General features: G+C 37.7%; 1 protein-coding gene across 3 annotated transcripts in view; it reads right to left on the reverse strand.

Moving 5' to 3' along the window:
* CTBP1 (C-terminal binding protein 1) overlaps positions 1–13,578 on the reverse strand; it is a 237,330-nt gene that overhangs the window by 176,024 nt on the left and 47,728 nt on the right. For all 3 annotated transcript variants that reach the window (XM_041468671.1, XM_041468513.1, XM_041468595.1), the window contains exon 2: positions 5,686–5,837. In XM_041468671.1, the coding sequence (XP_041324605.1) occupies positions 5,686–5,734 (49 nt within the window). In that variant the 5' untranslated portion in view covers positions 5,735–5,837. The remainder of the gene's footprint in view (positions 1–5,685; positions 5,838–13,578) is intronic.

Consider the following 13,578-nt stretch of genomic DNA (forward strand, 5'->3'; position numbering starts at 1 on the left):
GAAAGCTAAAAACCACTTTGCACTGCAAATACTGCTATAAAGGACAAAGCCAAAAACCAAACACAAGCCTGTGCATAAGCATTTCAACTATAATTCTAATGAGATAAAGGATGTTTTTGCAGTAGGGTAAACATAACCCAAATATACAGATAATTTTCCTTTGGAAAGAGGCAAAAAATCATGTTATGTTGAGATTCCTGGTAGCACCATTTGTTATTTTATCATTTTAAAGTCACCTTATCTTAGTCCTTAGAATATGCTCCCCATTCTTTGAAGGCAACTTGTACCTAATTCTCTGTATTACCACATATTCAAAAATGCTTTCAATGTTTTTACAAGCAAAATGCAGAAAAAATAGTGTTGAGCTGTTAAAACATGCTTGTATGCAATGCACCAAAGTGTGCATTTTTATGTTAAAACACTTGTAGCTGAAGGTAAATTGGTTTATTTATAGAATACTCTTCTATAAGTAATTCATAGAAAACTCTGCTTGCTTAAACACTTTAATTTGCTACACTTGAAAGGTTTGATGGCTGTTCCTGCAGAAAGATTTTGGTAGCTTTAACTATCTAATTCCTAATTTAATTTCTACTGGATTGCTGCAGAGAAAAGGAATTTACTCCAGTTCAAATCCTTATGTATTTCCTGAAGGCACTTAAGGTTAGAAAATCACATTTTTGCAAAGGTTAATTGGTACTTTATAAAGGAGCTACTTTGACTTAGGAAACAAATGATAAAATATTAGGAATCTTTTAGCTCCCTCTGCTGCCCTAATCCTTCACTAAGCCACCTTCTGAGGTCTGTCAAAGACACTAAGAAATGAGGCAGCCCATTAATCCCTTTTTAAGAAACATTAGGCATATTAAGTATGCCCAGTACTAAGAGCAGTACACAGGAAGAAAACTCTATAAAGTACTGTTTGATTTACCATTTTCTGTGCATTTCATTATTTCCTTTCTTTCTCCAGTATCTGTAGCAAGTGAGACAATGAAGAACATGTTCAAATTTGGATGTTAAGTGTAGCTTTGTTCTCCAAACAACTTGACATCTACAATTCCCACTTACATAAGAAAGAGCTAAGGACACTCACTGCCTGGAAACATTTATTCCTCCTTCCTCTTATTCACAGATCAACTTACATGGTACAGACCCACTTTAGTAAAAAATCCTTTTTGAAATTCAGGGAAAGCCCAGACCTTGCCAACGTAGCCCATCTTCTTATTAATATAAGAAAACTGAACTGCCTCCTTCACAACTGCACGGGATCAAATCCCAGTTTACACAAACTAGATGGGATCCATCAATGGTCATGAAAAAACACTTGGTATTTGTCAACCTGGTACTTCCCACTAGTTAAAAAGCCAAGCTATTTCACACACAAGCAAAAGAAATCAGGAAAGTGAATGCATTTTTCTTTTAATTAAGCCACTCTTTATTACAAGATTTCTCTATCAATTTGGGAAGACAACCAAATTCAATTCATATCTGGTTTTTTTTTTTTTTTTTCCTTTTGCATTCCTCCTGGAACCATCAACATATTCCACATCAACTACAAACCAAAGATTCATCTTATTAAATCTCAAGCAGCAAAAAGAAGCTCTAAAAACACAGATGTTTCCTTAAAAAGAAAGCAAGCCCAGGCCATATCCTTGAAAAGAAACTATTCATTTATCCTGCACTTTTACTGTCCTTCAAAGTGCATCACAGTTGGGCATTTGCCAGTAATCAAATCTTCCCAAAGAAAGGCTGCCCTTCATAAAAGCAAAGATGAGAGATTTTATCTGAAATTTCAGAAATTCATCCCATTAATATGCACTTTCTTTTCCAACTTATGATCCTGGCCAACTCTTCATTTCTTAGGCAATAAAGCATCACTGTTAAAATAGCTAAAATACATTCCAACTTTTCTTCTGGGCACTTTTTAAAAAGATGAAGCAACATGCATCTAAGGAATAACATTAACACTAGTGCTGCACAAAAAGGAAAAAAAATTAGGAAATGATTGAGCATTCTGAGTGCTAAGATGCTTTTTGCTTCATCAAAACCAGAAGAAAAAAAAACCCCAAAAAACAACAAAAACTCCACACCTGTCTGGGGACAGACAGAGTCTTCACAGACTTGTACTTGGCACATTTTGCATTCTTTACTGTGTAAATATCCTATGAGGTGTTCTGGGAAGAAATTCCTGGTTTCAAGCAATTACCTAATTAGGAAAGTCCTCTCAATTTTCCAGTTACATTTCCAGCATTGTGCTGTACTTTAATCCCTAATACCTGTGCAAACAAGCAAGAAGAAATGAGAAAAGCCCCTTTCCTCCTCCACCAGTGTTCCCCAAAGCTTGGAAACCCACCAAGAGCAGTGTATAATAAATATATAGTGCTCAGGCAGCCAAAATAATGCACTTAAAAATAATTCACGGTGTTCACCAAGCCCCTTCACAGACAATTCAGACATTCCCCCTGCCTGCAGCCACCTTCTGTTCCTTCTTGCTTCATCTATTAGCACCCAACAAATGCCAGAGGGGTCAGACAGCCCAAGGTAACTGCCAAGCAATGGTCAGTAAAACATACAGGCATTTAATTAAGGATTTCTGGAATATAAGCAAATAAACAGCATTGTTTACAGTTTGTTATAATATAAAGCACAATAATACCTTAATTAGCGATAACAACTTTTCAAAGTGCCAAAAACATTTTGAATTTTTCAAATTACCCACAAAATGAACACATTTTATTTTTGCACTGTGACACTTCCAACTGTTCTGCCAAATGTATACTACTATAATTATGCTTTGCAATCACCAGCAGCACCGGAGAGGGGGACAAAGAACAATATAATCAGTAACTAATTAATCTTTCACATGTCTTGATACCATTTATCTCCAAGGGAAGAATCCTAAATGTTATTTTACAAATTGTGAAGTGAGTTTAATATTAGCATCTCAGAGTGCCTCGAATCATGTCCTTATGCCTGAGCATAATTCAAGTTAGTGGTGGAAGTTAGAAACCAGAATTTAATACCTGGCTTTTTTAAGGGACAGCATTCAATGGCAGAGCATTAAAATGTGCACAAAAAAAAAAAAATATTATTGCAAACAGCTTTGGGATTAAAAGCAAATATTCAATTTCATATTTAAGAAATCATCAAAGGGAATCATAGGTACCCCAGAGACAAAATCATTTACTGAGCTACATTAAGCTTCATTATATTCAAAAATTCTTGAAAAAATACATAGTTAGTAGTAGTTAGCAAGTTATTGCAGCCTACTTTTCTTTTGCAATAGAAATTAAGCACATTCTCTTCTCAGGGAAAGTTCAAGAGAAGAAAGCAATACACAAACTGATGAACAGAAAAGCTGACCAAGAAGATAAACCACCTTTAATAGCTCTACAGCTCATTACATTCCCTGAGCTTTGTAAAACATCACACGTATATCTAAAATATAAAATATTTAGGTTGTGTTATGAAAGGCACATATATCAGAGAAAATTCTGCATACTTAATTTTCAAACCTGAACAGGACCATATCTAGAAAAGGAGCCATTATAAAACAAACCAACCCCCCTAGTTTTTATCCCTTTTTACACTCTTCAAAATCATCATCAGGGAAATGTGTTTACAAGCCTCAAAGAACATTTGAACATACAGACACACAAGAGCAGGACACAGTTCCAACACTTGGGAGCCACACTGAGTTCCCACAGCTGTAAAATGTCAAGCATGATTCCATACCTGTTATTTTACCCCCTCTCCTCCTGATCATTTTCTGCCTGGCCTTCCCACTCTATTTTCCCAACCTGGCTATTTGGTATATGGGATTAAGGAAGCAGAGAGGTGGCTAAAAACCCCCTTTTTTTCCTACATCACTTTTCAAGTGGATCAATTCCCTCCACTGCATGGCCAAGCAGATTTTACCATAGGATGGATGCAGTGAATTGTGCAGGGCAGGGAAAAGCAAGCCAGACAAAACAACATCACTGGATGTGAGCACAAAGCCTGGGGGAAGCCACTGCTATTTCAGCCCCAGTGGCTGCTGGTTTGTCACCTCTGTCCCTAGCAATGTTCCTTCCTAAGTCATCACAGATTTCTTGCTTCTTGGGATGTTCTGTTGCTCACCATAATTAGCCCATAAGGAGGCTGAGATTGCACTGAGTGGGCTGAGCTGCTCTAACTGCTGGCTGCTATCAAAAGGGACAGGTTTGTCATTCTTCTTCACACCTTGCTGATTCAGCTCACTCACACAGGCAAAAAAAAAAAAAAAAAAAGTTAATATTCTCCATTTTTTACTGAAGAGTTGGATTCTAGGATGGGAACTGAGACTGGGAGCAGAGAAGTGGAGCTTGCACACTCCTAGGTCAGTTCCAGCTGATCCAACAGCAGAGATACACAAAAAGTGGGGCAGCCTTCCCAGTTTCACCATCCTCTGCAGTCAGTTCCCCATGTCTCTGAGCAGGGACAGTCTCCAGTGAGCAGGTTCTGGCCACTTAGCCAAGCAGTCTAGGTGGGACACAGTAACAGCCTGGACCTGGCAACCATGGGTGGGCTTGGCCAGTTTTGGAAGACTAACAAGGAGATTAATCACCCAAACCAAATGTGGAGCTGCACCCTTTGTTATTTGGATGAAAAAATCCCTTTCTCTGGCTGTGTTAGGCTAAACAGTCCCAGCAACCCCACTGAGCTTTTCCAACTGCCCCTTCCATGCAAGTGCTCTGTCAGCTGAACAGTGACCTGGACTGAGGAATTTACCCACACAGAAAATATGCCAACAGAAGGTTTCACTACAAGTCAATGTAGCTCATGATAGAGTCACACTCACATTGGCACAAAGAAAGGGGTAAAAATCCACAGCCAGGGACTCCTCACACAACACAGCTGCTGGGAAAAGATCTCAAGACCAACATGTGGAAGAGGCAAAGGTTTCACCCCCAGTTCACATCATCAGACATGATGCAGAGATCATGTGCCCATCAGTCTGTACACTCTCTCCCACTGTGTCAAAAAGAAATTAATTATTCCCTTGCCTTTTAGTGAGAAATTAACTTTTTAATATAACAATTCATTTAGTTCAGACCATTCATGTATACTCTTAAAAACAGTACAACTTATCCCTCAACCTGCTTTCATACCAGCTCTAAAAGCCCTTTTGGAGAGAATAACAAGAATATGCAATTTGTCATTTGTGACCTGAGGTAAAATGACAGACCCAAATGATTACAACTCCTTTCACTAGAATTCACACTATTTTTATTAATACTCATTTAACGTCTGGGGGTCTCCTGCAACTTTTGTTTTGTTTTCATCTGACTTTTTACTTCTTTTAAAGGATCAGATACAAGCTGTTAAATCGATCTACATGAAGCAAGCCTGTAGAGAAAGACTACTGAGAGCACTATGTGGTCATCTTGCCCTTTTGCAATTGTTGTTTTATATAAGCCCACAATTTTTTTGCAGTGTTTGAGTAGAATGTTGCAAAAGGCTAAGATGAAAGCCAACTCAACTGTAGAACAGGTCACAGACTAGTTTCTTTTATTTGTCTAGATCTGTTTCCACCAAAAACCAGCATTTGTGCACATTCAGTATTACCTCAACAGGAACTACAACTCAAAAATACACAGAATGACCAAGAGAAAATATCAATATTCTATAAAATTAACACAGTTAACATTAGAAAGTTAAATGTCTGACCTTCAAATATGCGATCCAAACGTTGTCGCTTCACTTTGTGTTTGTCCATTAGAGACAGAAAAGTGGAAGCTCAAAGAACGTCCCCACACAGCTTGGTGATGCTCTTCTCTCACCAGCCAGAAATGCTCAGTCTTTTATAAGCTTATTTCCACCTGTGAACAGAAAGATAAACTTTAAAATACATCATTTCTGGCACCTCTGTCCAGATGATCTGGAGATGATCTGTATGTAATCTAAAGAATTAAAAAATCCACAAAGATCTTAAATCATATTAGGTAAACTGGCATTTATTTCACAGCAAACTGTCTTCTAAGCACAGAGATACAAAGCACAGGGCACAACTCAGACCAACCAGTGTGGAAATGTTCCAGGACAGCTGCTGTTCTCTGCCTTTTCACTGTCAGAAAATACTTTTCTGCCCTTCCACTGAACAAACCACCAACAAATGCAGGCACCTCGGGCAGGCACAGGTCCATAAATTAGAAGCATGTTCACCTGAGATGAAATTGAAAAGCCACAACGTTGCATCACAAAGCTGAAGGTGAGAGAAAATACTCCTTTCACTCTTAACTTTCAGGCTCTTGATGACAATGTAATGCAGAGTTCCAGCTTGGAAGTTGAAGGAAACCAAGTCAAGGGGCAGAGACACAGGGAAACACATCCTGGTGACAAGAGGGAACGCCAACATCTCTATCAACCAAACGGCATTTGGAGCAGGTTTATGCATGACTAGGCAAAGCTCTTTGGCACAGATACAGGCAGGCACTTTTCAGATTCTGTGGAGCTGGGCAAGGCAGCATAAGGGCATTGCAACAAGCAGGCTGCATTTTAAGCCAAATCACTGAGAAGTGGGAAGGGGGGATGGGAAGAGAGGAGGAAAAATCCCTCAATGAAAACCTAATCATAGGAGCAGAATACAAAATGCATGTGAGCAAGTGGATGTGGTAAAACTATGGATACAGATGCTCTAAAAAGCATAATCAGAGCACCACTTCTATTCACCTTTCAGTATGTGAGTAGACTTTGAGAAACAAACACAGAGCACACTGTAGCACAAGCCCTGTGCACACTAAAATGAGCCAAATACCCCACCTCCCTGTTTCTTTTTATTCCTGCCCAGTAGCTTTCAACACCAGTGGACAGGATTAAATGGCCTTACAAGTGACTGAACCTAGAAATCTGCTTGTTTCTTTCTAGATGCTGAACTGCACTAAAACCAAACATAGGCACATTTCATTGAAATTATAAAGAAAAATATTTTTGAGTATCAAGAACTGCACATTTGCATTTAAACTAAGTGTCTTTACCAGTACTGCCCTGCTCGGTGCATTTGGACTTTTAATAAAGTTCCTTCTTTGTGTTTGATTTTTTTTTAAATTTAAGTTGGAGTTAATGTGCAACATTCATCGTGCTTTTAACTCTTCATTTGCCTCATTGTCCTCTTCACTTCCCCTCCATATCTCTTTATCCCCAAATTCAAGATTCTTCTGCTGTTTTGTATAGATTCCAGTTGAATATAACATCCCATCATGAAAGGGAGAAGAAAAATTGATGAGGAATGCAGAATCCCATTTTTTTTACTTTTTAAAAAACAAAGACTGTTGCCATTTTAGAAATTCACTTTTGCATTTCTCAACATTGGCATTGTTCCAAAATACAATGTTCTTTAATATCGAACGTGGCTGTGTTACAAGACTGCACAAGCATTACATTGAATCTAACATGCATTTTATAATCTTAAATCTATGTAAGTATAGAACTATATAACCACCAGCCTTGGCTTAAGCCAACACCCCAAACCTGTGCACAGGATCAGCCTTAAACTAGCCTTTCATTTATTTGCTTATCATTTCTGTTTTATAATCCACTTCCTTCAATTATCACATAGAAAGATCTAAAGCGTAAAAACCAAACCAGAATATAATGAACATTTTAAACACTAATCTTAGTTTAAATTTGTATAGCTTATTCAATTTCCCATCTTGTAGAAACATACAGGCCTGCTGGCCTCCTTGTGCTGTGTTGTTTATTCATTCAGCAAAAGATTTTTCCACTGTAGTCACTCTGCATACAATGCTGGATGACAGCTGTGAAGAACAGACCATCTGTAACTATTGACCTACCACTGAAAGTGCCACCAGATGTTTTCTATCTGTCTGCAGTAGCTTCAAAGTGTGCCATATAAATCAAGTATTTTTTTGCTTTCAAGCATTGTTTTAACATTATTTCATTGATAGTAAGTTGTCATAAGTTTAAAAAATATTTGAGCAAAAAATAAATTAACATGTTAACACCATTCTAAGCTGAACCCTCACACAGTTTTATTACACATCATGTTCCAAGAGAAAGAGCAGATGATGATATGGGAAGCACTTCCCAGAAAACAAAAGCCTTGTAATTGTGGAAGTGTTAGTTACTGCAATTGCTAAACCACAACATGAATAGTTGTATTTGAGAAATTCACTAAAAATACACACACAGTGCTGGACAATCTAAAAACCAGAACACCAAATACCAAACAGTATTTAACACCAGACTTCTGTAGTTCAGTATTTTAAGATTAAGTGAGAATCCAAGTGATTTAAGAACATAAGTGCTCATCATATATGTCAGGTAGTATGTACAGCAGAACCCTTTTAAGCAGTACACATTTTAGTTCAAAATACACATTGTTGCAAACAACATTAGAGTTTTTCCTTCAGTTAATCAGATTATTTCAGTGTATTTTTAAAGAGAATAAGTCTTGGGGTATTGCTGGAGCATTTAGCTCTTTCTTAAGAAAGGGAGAGCTTTACTCTGAGACTTCAAGATAAAAGGAAAAGTGATTCTCCAACATATTTCCAGCAGAGAGGGCAAATCCTACAGGCTATAACAGAAATGATAAACAAATAAGTCAACTTTGAATTCACTTTTCAAAACAGATAATACTGGTAATGAATGAGGGATAAACATTAGCTGTGAGTGAGAAGATTTGAAGGAAGGCCCATTCAAAAACAATTTCTCCAGAGAAAAAGGATAAAAAGGAAGCAAACTAAGAAATCAATTTTTTTTAAGAGAGCAAAACATAGGCTAATTACATACACCCTGTGTATGAGTGGGTTGTGACAAATTCCACAAGAAGGACTCCTCTCAAACACAAAATGTTGCAGCATGCAGTGTTGGACCACTTGCTTTGCATCAGTCTGATGGGGGAGGCTGGTATGGACCTATGGACCAGTTTCAAGTAGATCTGAACAGAAAAAGTGCATTATGGTGGTGTTTGAGGGTGCCAGGACGAGGGAAGGGATGAGACTCTAGACTCCACGTTTCAGAAGGCTGATTTATTTTATTATGATATATATTATATTAAAATGCTGTATTAAAACTATACTAAAAGGAATAGAGAGAAAGGGTTCATCAGAAGGCTAGAAAGGACAGGAGAGGAATGATAACAAAAGCTCGTGACTCCCAGAGAGTCCAAGCTGACTGTGATTGGCCATTAATTAGAAACAATCAACATGCCCCAATCACAGCTGCACCTGGGGCATTCCACAGCAGCAGACAGTTCTTGTTTACATTTCTTTCCTGGGGCTCCTCAGCTCCTCAGGAGAAAATCCTGGCAAAAGGATTTTTCAGAAAATATCATGGTTACAGTGCATCACCTCTGATGAGTTACCTCACTCTGAAAGGGATGCAGAGTACAAACTCTCCTGAGCACAGACTTCCACCCACAGCACACAAACTGCAGAAGGCTGATTTCCACCTTTGCCCCACTCTCAGCTGCAGGCACAGATTTGTAGGCCAACCCAAATCACAAGATGAAGCATAAGAAATCCAGAACAGAAATTAAATTCACAGAAGAGACTGACAGATCATTAGAGGATAAGGCCATGAAGATCTGTGCTACCCTTGGGAATATCAGCCCTCACTTAACTCAGCCATTCTAGCTTACACTCCTTTGTCTCACGCTATAGTGAATTATTCAAATATTTTTCCTTTCTACTAACAACTATCACAAAGTAAAATGTAAGGCTATCAAAAGAAACACTGTAAGTTTACTTTCCAAATTCCAGTGCCATCAGTTTTGATGATCAAAAATTACATAAATTTCCAACACAAGCCAGACTGATGTTCTACTTCTCCTTCCTTCCCACCCAAACTGACAACATCTCTATTTTCCATCACACCTCACAATCCTTGAAGTGCCATTCTGCACAGCCCTGGAAGCAAAAAAATAAATATAATCATAGTGGTTTTCCTCATGTTAGAAATACTTTAATTTTCCTAAATAACTATACATTTTGTTTTGCAGTAATTGTTTCTTTCAATTAGTAAACAGATCATTTAGTCCAACCCTCCTGCCATGGGCAGAGACAACTTGCACTAGAGCAGGTTGCTCAAACCCCATCCAACATGGCCTTGAACACTTCCAATAAGGAAGTCTCCACACTTCTCTAGCAATTGTTCCAGTGTCTCATTACCCTCACTATAAAAAAATCCTTATATTCAAATCAACCATACCTCAACATTATTACTAAGAAATGGAAATGTATCTAAATTTCAAAATATTTCTGTCATACAAAACAAAGTATTTTGTGTTTGGCAAAAAAAAAAAAAAAATAGATCTAATTGTGCTGATCAAAAGACAAAAGTAAAAAGACATAAAAATGCTAAGAGAATTTTCTTTTATTTGAACATTAACTTAAAGATGTATTTACTCAGTAAAGCAGTCAACTTTCTGAGGCTATGGTAAGAAATGGGCTCTAATTCTGTGGAAAGGAAAAATAAAGTTTATGATGTAAGAAAGAAACACTCTACTTTAAAAAGCTCTACAATTTGTAGCTGAGCCCTTCTAATGTCAGGAGCAGCAGTATCAGTTCTGCATAAAACAGAAATTTTGGATCAGAGGACTGGTGTTTCATAATGAAAGTAAGGTAATGCTATCATCTCAAAATTACATAGTGTACTACACCTAAACATGGAATATAATAGAGAAATATCTGAACTTCTTTTTCTATCTATATTCCATTTATAAAAGTATTATTTAGCAGTACTTAGCCTTTGGTGTTTAAAAACTTTCCAGTTAAAGATATGGAGGAACCTCAAATAGGAGGATGAGTAAAAGAGGACAAAGACTTTTGTTTGGATATTTCTTCAAAATGGAGCAGGGACTGCTACAACAACACTGGAACATCCTCTTTGGAAGTTCTGCAGGACAGCTTTTGTTCTTACATCCTTCCCTGAAGATTCTGTGACTTATACTGAAAACTTCTGCAGTATGAAACCATCACTATACTACCACTGTGCTCAAAATATTCCTGTAAAATTTAAGTTACACTTAAAAATAAGTATGACACATTGAGCAGAACAAAAAGAGATTAATTGCCAGAAGAAAAAGTATATGTCAGCCTTTTTGTGCAAAAATTGAAGTTATTCCATCTTGTCTTATGAAACCTAATACTGAATTAGGAAGGAAATATATAATTATATTTGCCTGTCAGACGATCTATCTTGCCATTAAGTATGGCTAAGCCACTTTGCCTTACCATTAGATGTCAGTACAGTCTAAGAGAAACTGTACAGGGAGCTTCAAGATCAATAAATTAATCACAAAAATGAAGCCATTACCGAATTAGACACCAAAACACACATTAGCTACTCAGAAAAGGACTAAAACCCTAAACATTAATGACATTACCTAAATCTAAGGTGAATCTGTCTCAAAAAGATGGAGGACCAGAAAAAATGCCTGAAGAGGCAGTAAGCATGGTCCAAGCATGAAATAGCTTGCTGAAAAACTCCCCCAGCCTGAAGACAGTATGACTGAGTAGAATACAACAAAGGCACATAAAATACACTCCATGTCTCAACTCAGTGTCTGGAGAGCACACAGTGAAATAGAAAGCCAGAATATTAAAAACAACAGGAAGCTTTGTCATGGAGTATGTAATTAAATTGTAACATCTGGTGTCACAGGTATTGTGGATGCCAAAACCTTAAGTGGCTTTTAAAAGAGATAAGTTTATGGAAAACACATCAGTGTCCACTGATAATAACAGCCACACCACCAGCCCAGGTCAGAAATCCATAAGCTGGTAAATGCCAAAGGCAGGGAAAATGTCAGCACATGCTTTGTTCTCACAGTCAGCAATGACTGCACTGTGTTCCACTGACCAAATGTCTGTTTAGTTCAGCATCCAGCATTTGCCAAGAAATGAGGTGCTGAATTAAAAGAGCAAGAGCAGAACAAACAGGATCCTTCCTTCAAGCACAAACCAGTGGCCACTTCTGGAGCCAGAACATGGGGAGATGGGGCTGCAGCCCCTTCCAACACATGGGCAGCCCTTAGATTCTTAGGAAATGCTGAGAGAAACTACAAAATGCAGAAGAGTGAGGCTCACAGCTCACAGGGATGCACAAAAAACATCCTAAGTGCAAAATAAAACTAAAGTAAATTATTACTTATTAGTACTACTAACAAATTAGTACTAACACAGACTCAAATTAGTACTTGGAATGAAATCATCAAACTGACCATGTCTCCAATGTAAAGCCTAAGAGACATCTGAAAATCATCATAATTTAAAAACTGCCAGTGCCATAGACTCCATCCTAGCACACAGAAAGCTCTTCCAGCAGTAGGTGTCCTTTATTACTGGCTGGTTTTGCTTGTCAGTTTGGCTTCAACTTCCAGGGATTAGATCTTTCTTGCAGCTTTGCCTGGCAGATGGAAGAACTCCCTCATGTTCTTTGCATAGGCACCTCTTAAGTATCACCAATCCATCCCTTGGTCTACTTGCAGAAGAGACCAAGCTCCCTGATACCCTCCTAGGAGGTCATATTTCTGATCCTAAGTTGTGTCAAACCTGTGCATCCTTAAATTCAAGAGCAAGTCACTAAAATCTTCGTTAGTGAATGCTAGAACAAGACAAAGCCTTGTAACTGCAGGAGCAGTTACATCAATATCCAAAGCAGAAGAACTTTTTACCACTCTCTTTCACAGTCCTTGAATACATTCAGAGACCACATCTGAGATTAAAAGACTTTGCCCTTGCTCCAGCAGTTTTTTCATCACTGGTGCAAAGCCAGTTCTTTTTAGGATAAGGTTCTCTGCCCCAGGTATACAGCCAACAGTCTCCCCTTCTGCATTTATCACCCAAAATTTGAACACAATTTCACAGAATCATCTAGGTTGAAAGAGAACTTCAGTATCATCAGCACTTTTTTTTTCTATTTACGAATGAAGGTGTTTTTTCCTGTTGATAAAAATATTCAAAATAAGGCCAAGAAGTCTCTTTGTCAACACACAACTAAAACCAAGGCTTATGGGCTTTTGACATATTGTCCACTATTTTTTAATACTGTTTAATTCCCTTTTGAACTATTCTTTCTTTTTAATTACTTTAGCACCAAATAAAATGCCTTCCAAATTTTGGTGTAATAATTTGATAATCATAAGCCCTTATTTTTATGGCACAGGACTGTAAAATGGCCTTTTTGACAGGGAATATGGTGAAAACAGTAGAAGAGGTTGTGGTAGTAGTTCTGTCATTACAAACTTTTTATGAGGTATTTGTCTTCACCATAAGGGTTTTTTTCCCAGAGTTTTTTTCCCCCCCTTAGCAGCATTCTCTCTCAATTATACATCTGTCCACAAGCCAAAAATTACTGCTGAAAATGAATTTCTGCAGATGTGTATGACTACAGACAGATGGGAAGCATCTCTGCAATCTCAGATTTCTAGGTCATGAATAAAACTTCATTGAAGAACTCAAGCTATTAGAAAATTATCAAAGGCTAATGACCTAAGACATGTACATGTCTAAGTAAAATTGAACCTATTTTCTTTAGTGTCACAAAACAATCATTGACCAATACTGCAGCTATGATTCTCATCAAACAATATCTCTAAAA

Source organism: Pyrgilauda ruficollis, unplaced genomic scaffold (assembly GCF_017590135.1).
Source record: "Pyrgilauda ruficollis isolate IOZ18807 unplaced genomic scaffold, ASM1759013v1 scaffold1, whole genome shotgun sequence".
Classification (NCBI taxonomy): Eukaryota; Metazoa; Chordata; class Aves; order Passeriformes; family Passeridae; genus Pyrgilauda; species Pyrgilauda ruficollis.